At 38.0% G+C, this 8110-nt stretch overlaps 1 protein-coding gene across 1 annotated transcript in view; it reads left to right on the top strand.

Moving 5' to 3' along the window:
* Positions 1 to 8110, top strand: part of LOC106518994 (collagen alpha-1(XIX) chain) — a gene marked incomplete at both ends in the record, with an annotated part of 138916 nt that overhangs the window by 79608 nt on the left and 51198 nt on the right. The window contains 3 exon segments of the mRNA XM_014010492.1: positions 2726 to 2788; positions 2863 to 2907; positions 6565 to 6606. Coding sequence (XP_013865946.1) covers positions 2726 to 2788; positions 2863 to 2907; positions 6565 to 6606 — 150 coding nt within the window.

Genomic DNA, 8110 nt, shown 5'->3' with positions numbered 1-8110 from the left:
AAAATAAAACAGTGATTTATAAAAACACAATGAAAACAAGTACTGTGCTTCATTCATTCATTACTCTTTTTAGGCACAATAAAAGAATAGAAGTGATACTTTCTTTCTTTGTGACATGTCATTATTAGGGTTAACAAATGCATAAACATTTTAGTTAAACAACCAATGAATCATGAACAGAACCGATTGTTTCTGTTTAATATCTGATTAAGAGAACTGAAGTCCTCGTGTAGGTTGAAATGACCCGTCATGGCCTAAAATAAGAGTTCAGCAGTTCCTGCCAATTCTCAGGCCTGTGCGAGGCCTGCTTTGAGGCTGGAACTCCTGTTTCTTCACTCGAGATGACCCCTACAGTTACAACTAATCGGGGATCCCTTTAAAAGACAAGAGAGAAGCATGGTTATGGAGCAGCTCCCCATGACATGGGACAGAAAAAGAAGCTAGTAAAGAAGATGGATGGATGGATGGATGGATGGATGGATGGATGGATGGATGGATGGATGGATGGATGGATGGATGGATGGATGGATGGATGGATGGATGATGGCAACAAAAGACTGGAAAGAATGTGCAATGCCAACGAGAAGTGAAAAGAACAGCTTCCAGATAAATTGGTTACCTGTCAACAGGTCAGTAACATAATTAGTCATTGAAAGTGCATCACAAAGAGGCAGAGTGACCTTTTAAATGGCGTGTCAGARGCTGCTTTAGCTGGATGCTTCGCTCAGATCTAGCAGCCGCCTGGATCATGCGTTGGAAACAAAGACAACTGTGCTGTTGTTACCAACAAAAAATGACTCAAAGGGATAATTCAGAGCATATAAAGTGGGTTTATGTAGAAAGACTTTGAACAATTATAATCTTACTTAGTATAAATCTCTTTAAAATTTCTCTGAAAGGAGGCCACTTGAATTGCTCCATGCAAGGTTGCTCATAACTTTTCCACAAAACTCCACTTGCATGAATAGAGTCACTAACTGTGCTGAACGCAAGCAATGAGTCACTGATGGTTGTTTGTATTTGATAGTAAGTCTTGGAAATGTTCAGTTCATCATCCATCCATCCATCCATCCATCCATTATCTTTACACGCTTCTTCCTTTCAGGATCATGGGGGTCCCTGGTGCCCATATCCAGCAGTCACTGTGCAAGGCGGGGTACATCCTGGACAAGTTGCGAGTCCATCACAGGGGCACATAGTGACATATAACCATTCACTCTCTCACTCACACCTAGGGACAGTTTAGCATTACCAAATAGCCTAACAGTCATGTTTTTGGTCTGTGGGATGAAACCGTAGTACACGGAGAAAACCCATTATTATTCATAGGCTCAAAAATTCAACTAAAATTTTGTTTACATTAAAAACAAGGCCAAAAACACTGCGAGTAATTACAGAGTGATTTTCACATATGTTGCAGACAAAGTTAAACGTATAGTAATGACCCTGTTTTTAAGCCAACTACTGTCAATAAAAGTTTCTTTTCACCATTTACTCTTTTGTCTGTTTATATCACGAATCAGAAAATGCTTGCATCCTGTTTTTATGAACACCTTACAGGGTGTCTCAGTGCTTTTGGGAGCAAAGTCGTATTTTGATTCTGATGTCTTTGTGGCTCTTCAGAATTCAATTAAATCTCAAAGGCAGTTTTGCCGGGAGTCTCTCCGCCTGAAATATTAATAAGACAATCCATCTGTTCATACATGGCAGCAGTCTTCTGACTTAATAACAGCTCCTAATTTGGATGAGGAAACAGTGACTATATCTCATTAAATGAATGGTGTGGTATTACAGAGGCTGTCATTAGCAAGTCAGGGGAGTGGAGGATGGTGGGGGGGGGGACTCAGTGGCAGTTATAATCTGGAAGAGTTCAGGCGCCGCTAAGAAGAGTGCAAATARGCTTTAACCTTTTCTCAGTTGTCTCTTTGTTTTCTTGGATTGTTAAACAGATGCCCCATAATGTCTCCAGGGTATCTAAAACAATCCCRGTAAATCCTCACACTTGTCAAACAGAACAGCAGCGTTTGAAGAGCTACCTACTTGTTTTTTCCTCTGTTGARGTATGAGAGAAAACCACAGGCGGGCTCCTATGATTTTTAGCAGACAACTGATTGGTCGGGTGTTTGTTGTATTCCAATGGGGCTGAAATAAAATCTGGTTTCGTTGTTTATTTGATTTGTTTTGTAGAAAGGTTTAAGAAGGTGGCAAAGTCAGTTCTATCAGTTCTAGAGAGACATTTTCTTGTGTTTGTTTGCCAAAGAATCTCTTTCTGTCTTCATATGTGTTACCCTATCAAAATCCTGATCAAGGTGCAAGTGCATTTGTCTTACCGTGTGAGTTTTCTCAGCCAAACTGCCTTAAAAAATCCATTTGAAACACTCTAAGGGCATCACACTAGCAATCTTAAAGTGCCATCTATTGGTAGGCGAGGAAATGAGTTGCGAATGCTGCAGTGCAACGGGGGCTTGGGKTTCTCATTTTTCCTGCAAGACTCAAGTGACACCACATATTCTCATGAAGTCATACATGCAAATGTGTTTATTCTTCTCCTCACAGCGGTACGATTCCGAGCCCGACTGTCTGTTTTTGTGTTTTATTTTCTGATCTCTTATTCATTGCGACTGTCCCTTGCCTGAGCTTCCCTCTCTCAAATCTGTCTGTCTTCTCGCCCTGCCTTTGCCGTCACTCACTGTCAGCGATGTGCTCTGTTCACGCACACACACAGGGGGAGAACGGGGAGTCTGGAGTCCCGAGGGGAACGGGGGAGAAAGGAGAGCGAGGAGATCCTGTACGTATTTTCCTGCGGTGACATTTACAACGCCGCCGTGTTACACAGTCATTAACCGAGGCCTCCTCCCACAGGGTCAGCCGGGTGCCGAGGGGACCGGCGGCATGAAAGGACAAAAAGTGAGTCACATCGATGTCAAGAGTCAGACATGATAAGTCCTTGCCAGTCTCTGTAGGTTCAAGCAGTTTTGTTGGTATCCCTAATTTAAAGGCATTTTATTATTATTATTTTTAAGTTTGAATTTCTTTCAATTTAAAGTCAGGCAACATAAAGTACAACCCTCCTGCAGCTCGGAGCACCTCCGACAGATTTAATACAGTATTTTTTTGTTTGAATAATCATGTCATGTGATGCTAAAACCAATGTAAAATGAGATAAAATAGTGTTTTGCGTAAACCGTAGAAAGATTAAATTGCAGGTGTTTAGCGATGCCAGTCATCAGCTTTGGTCTTGTCTCCACTCAGACAAGCTATTATCTCATCAATCCTGTGAAAACTAGATTCCTTCAAACTGAAGTCAAATAACCATTTGAAACATTAATTATATCAATTGTTTATGTTTTTTTACAACCGTGCTTCAAAAGATCTGAACTATGCCTTTCAATGACAAATCTCTCAATATTTCTTACATAAAAAACACTATTCAGGACTCTTCTTTGTACTCGTTTCAGCCTTCTTTTTGGCAGCCACAGGATCTGTCCTTTTGATATTTGATGAAACTTCACAGAAATGAAATAAAAGGAAAGCAGAATGACGTGTAAATCTGTATTTCAGACAAGAAGCCAGTTTTAACGGCAAAAATTCAACAAAGGAATTCATTCATTATTTGGATCTATTAATTTCTTTGCTTCTACATGATTTCAAGGCAACAATATCCAAACTAATTTGAGGTTACGACTCAAAGGTTGTCACAAACTAAACTGTAATGCCTATTGTAACAACAGTTGTTATTTCTACTGAGCAAACTTGTCCTATTTTAGTTTAACTTGTTGAAAAACAGAAATGGTGATCGTTGTTCTTTTAAAGAAAAAAAATTAAATGATTTCAGTTCATTCTGGAGCAGGCAGCAAATTTTATGACAATGTATAAAGGTCCAATAATTCAAATGACACATTCAGATATTAGAGCAACGGTTCAAACACATCAGTCTTTTGAATAAATCATTTGACTTGAAAAGATTTAATTTTGTGCCTGTCTTTCAAATGGAATGGAGAGTTTTTTTACGTGCAACACTAAAAAATAAACGCCATATGTTTTCTCTAAAGACAAATTTAATTGATTCTGTTGAGCAAATGTAAATAAATTTTAAAAGATAAGAGTAAGTCAGTGTTGCATCATAAATCGGCATAAAATTAGTGTAACTTAAAGACATTTTAGTATCATGGAGGTGCATGATGAGGAAAAAAGCAACAAAGCTTTGACTTGTTTTATATATGTTGACAAGTCTTGCCCCATGTGGAGATGAGGGCAAAATATTTTCAGAAAAAATAATGTTGAGGTTACATAGGATTTGTCCTGATGCATCTCAGTAATCCAAGTAAAAAATCAAAAAGAAAAAAAATTGTATAGGTCTTCTGGACGGGTTCTTCTCTAATGAAACGTTTCGTCTCTCCTCCAAGAGACTTCTTCAGTCTGAAAGTTTCAGGCAAAATTCAGGCTTTTAAGCCCTGCCTCCATGTGACTGATACTCACATCACATGGCTATCYTTGACACCTAATTAACACTTATTGTTAACAGGGGTGGAGTGATACTGGCAATAGCAGCACTGTAGGAGGGGGACAACTGAAAACAGAGGCCTCCACCTCTGTTTAATGATGGACGGTCTTTCTTCACAAAAATGGCTTCAGCTTTGCTTCAGGTTTGAGAGAGGAGTAAAAGAAGCCATTTTTTGTGAASAAAGACCGTCCATCATTAAACAGAGGTGGAGGCCTCCGTTTTCAGTTGTCCCCCTCCTACAGCGCGGCTATTGCCAGTATCACTCCACCCCCTGTTAACAATAAGTGTTAATTAGGTGTCAACGATAGCCATGTGATGTATCAGTCACATGGAGGCAGMGCTTAAAAGCCTGAATTTTGCCTGAAACTCTCAGACTGAAGAAGTCTCTTGGAGGAGAGACGAAACGTTTCATTAGAGAAGAACCCGTCCAGAYGACCTATACAATTTTTTTCTTTTTTACATAGGATTTGTTTTTTAGTCTGGGAAAAAACATGATGCTTCTTCTGTTGTTGTCCTACCATAAAGAAAAATCAGTCTCAAAACTAGAGCACTACTTTGGATGGATAATTCTCTGCTTCTTCACCATCTTCTTCAGTCTTTCAGAAGTATACTGTGGCTTTTTTTTTTACTACTTAACTGAGCAGGGGAATTAGTGATTCCACCACAATAACACTGCTAATTAACTTTCTATTTTTATTGCTTTTGTGTTGCCAGCATGTAATTTCAATATATTACATCTCATCACCATTTAAAGAGGTGCTGATAAGATTGTGCTCATTTCACACTTTCTTTAAMATCAGGCTTGGATTATTTATGTTGARACCAGAGTAGAACTGCTTTACTTCATTGTTTTGCCAACCAAGTCAAAACCCCTGTGAATGTATGWTTGGAGCCATGCACATTGACAGACAGGTGCTCAGGTATATATATACTAGACACACACTCGGAATGTACCCAGTAAGTACCTGATATGTACCAGAAACATTCCAGCTACATACTAAATGAGTACCCAGTATAAAACCTAGCTTTATGTCCAGAGATCTATAAAGTACTTGGAAAATAAAAACTAGGTAATAGTAAAAAGACCTTAAAAGAAAATGACTTTGGTAAAAAGAAATTTCACTGATGAGAAAACAACGTAAGTAAAAGTCACAAAACAGTAAAAGTAATTTTACACACTCACTAAAAAAATAAACTGTTGAATAACCCCATAACAGTCTTTGTTCCACTGGTAGGCAAAAATGGAAAAATGGTGTAGTTTCTGCCTTTAAACATTTCAAGATGCTAGATGCTTTTATTTTGAAAACCAGAGTGTTAGACAACTTTCTCCGGTTCTTACCTTTAGTTTGACACCGTTAGAAAAAAAAATGTTGAAAGGCTTTTAAAGAATTTCAGAGGCAACTCTTAAGGGGTTAACCAAACTTGTTCCACCACACCAAGTTGAGAAAATATTTATATTGCCTCATATTTACTCCACTAGGTTCAGTGGAACCAGTTGACATATTGGTTGAGTAAATTCAACACTTTATTTTTTTAGAGTGCATAAATATCTCCTTTCGTGATGAGTTCAGACATATTCAATTTTGTAATAGGTATATGTGTCAAATTTTAAAGAAAAGACGTAAAAGTATCATTTTTAGGTTTTAAATGTAACAAAAGGAAAGTTAAAGTAACGATTTAAAAAAATATTCAACACAATTATAAATCCTCCAAAAATTACTCAAGTATTGTAACAAAATAAATGTACTTGGTTACTATAAACCTCTTATAATGTAAAAATTAGCAAGTGCCTGATATGCACCTGGTATGTTTTTAGTACATACTTGGTAAGTACCAAATAGGTTTCTTATACATTTCAGAGACTAACATTTCAGCGTACCTAATAGGTACTATGCAAGTTTCAGGTACATACTTGTATTTGCCACACAAGTAACTGGTACATACCCAGTACTACCAGGTAAGTACTACACTGAAAAYGGAATTTCTACTGAATATTTGAGGTTATTTTTGATTTTTTATAAGAATTAATTAATATTTGATTTTTTTTTTCATATTTCCAGGGTGATGTTGGTCCTCCTGGTCCTCCTGGCCCTCCTGGGCTTGTAAGTATCATCACTTTACAGGCTTTATTTACAGTAAATTGTCATATTTAATTCTAACTTCTAACATTCTTGTGACAGATGTAGATGCAACAGATTTTGTTATATGAATGAGAGCAGACAGGTACAGCTAAAACAMTAAAGTTCAAATCACACAACGCAGAGACCAAGGGTAAGAAATAAACACCAAAGCAGTGTTTGCCTTTGCTGTCACACCCTCGGTGCAGAGCCATGACTTCTTGTAAGCAATTTCCTTTCCTTGAAGGAGCTGCAGATTTATTCTATCTTTAGATGTGTGCAGACTTCTTTTCTGCCCCATGTATGAACAGCAGCGCAGGGTTGATAAAGGGCATCAAATATGGGAAGCCTTTGTACGACAGATGAGATTAGTTGTGTGGAATTTCTCGMAGAAAAGCTTCCTTTTTGTTTGTTTGTTTGTTTTTAAGTAATGAAGTCCCTGCTCATTTTCAGCAATCTCCCTGTGAATGATCTTTAGTGATGTGCGTGGCAAATGATTGTGCACAAAATAACTTAAAAGGCAATGAATGCTGTGAGCTGTGATTTCCCAAGTGTTTGGCATCAAATGAACACGTTTGCTCCAGCCGCCCGCCAGTGATAGTTTAATCTGTCACTTGGAACAAAAAGCGGCTTTATAGTGTGAATTAATGAGGGTCACAGAGTACATGACCTGTTTGTAATGTCCATAATTGTAAATTACAGGATTTTTTTTTTTTTTTTTTTTTTTGGTGCAAGGGTTCAAGTGCTGCTTTTAGTTGAGAAGCTGATTAAAAACGGGACAAGAAAAAAAATGAAGTGACAGCATGGTGAATATCTGATGAGTGCTGAAGGTGACTCAGTGCTGTTAGAGCTGGAGTGGGAGAACTCATTGCTACGAGATTTTAAAGTCAAAAACACACTGTGACAAATCAGTTAAAGATCTGTGAGGTGGCAGTAGTGGCACCAAAGACAACTGCTTTTTTTTTTTTCCAGGAAAGAAATTAAACTTTTGAGAAGTGTCAAATGAAAACACAGCATCGGAGCTTTTGTTTCTCAACGTGAGCGCTTTGACATTTAGATGACTCTGCGCTAATGGGTTTTGTTCTGAAGATCTGCCGCCTATTGAGCCTCTGAAGGCCTCAGACATGAGCTTGGAAACAAAGTTTGATGGCTCTCATTCGTATTCCCATTTTCATTGCTTGTTAGCAAGCAATTCAAATGGAAATTAGACAGCTTAATTATAGATKGAACAAATTTCTCTCTCTCTCTCTCACTTCTGGTTTCACTGGTTTCGGTCAATGCAACAAAAACAGTCTTCGCAATGAAAGCGAAAAGATATTGTAAGTGTCTGGAATGGCTGCTTAAAGGGATCCCCGATTTATCATTTTTAAACTAAAAGTTTAAAAAAACATGTTACATGGACGGGGCCATTTTATTTACATGCAAAGCATTCTGGGTAAATGATGATATGGATAGGTCATAGGTGCGAGGCTGCTAGGGAGCTAAATGC

Source organism: Austrofundulus limnaeus, unplaced genomic scaffold (genome assembly GCF_001266775.1).
Source record: "Austrofundulus limnaeus strain Quisiro unplaced genomic scaffold, Austrofundulus_limnaeus-1.0 Scaffold0, whole genome shotgun sequence".
NCBI lineage: Eukaryota > Metazoa > Chordata > Actinopteri > Cyprinodontiformes > Rivulidae > Austrofundulus > Austrofundulus limnaeus.
The sequence above is the reverse complement of the archived record's forward strand: the minus strand, read 5'-3'. Positions and strand labels throughout refer to the sequence as shown.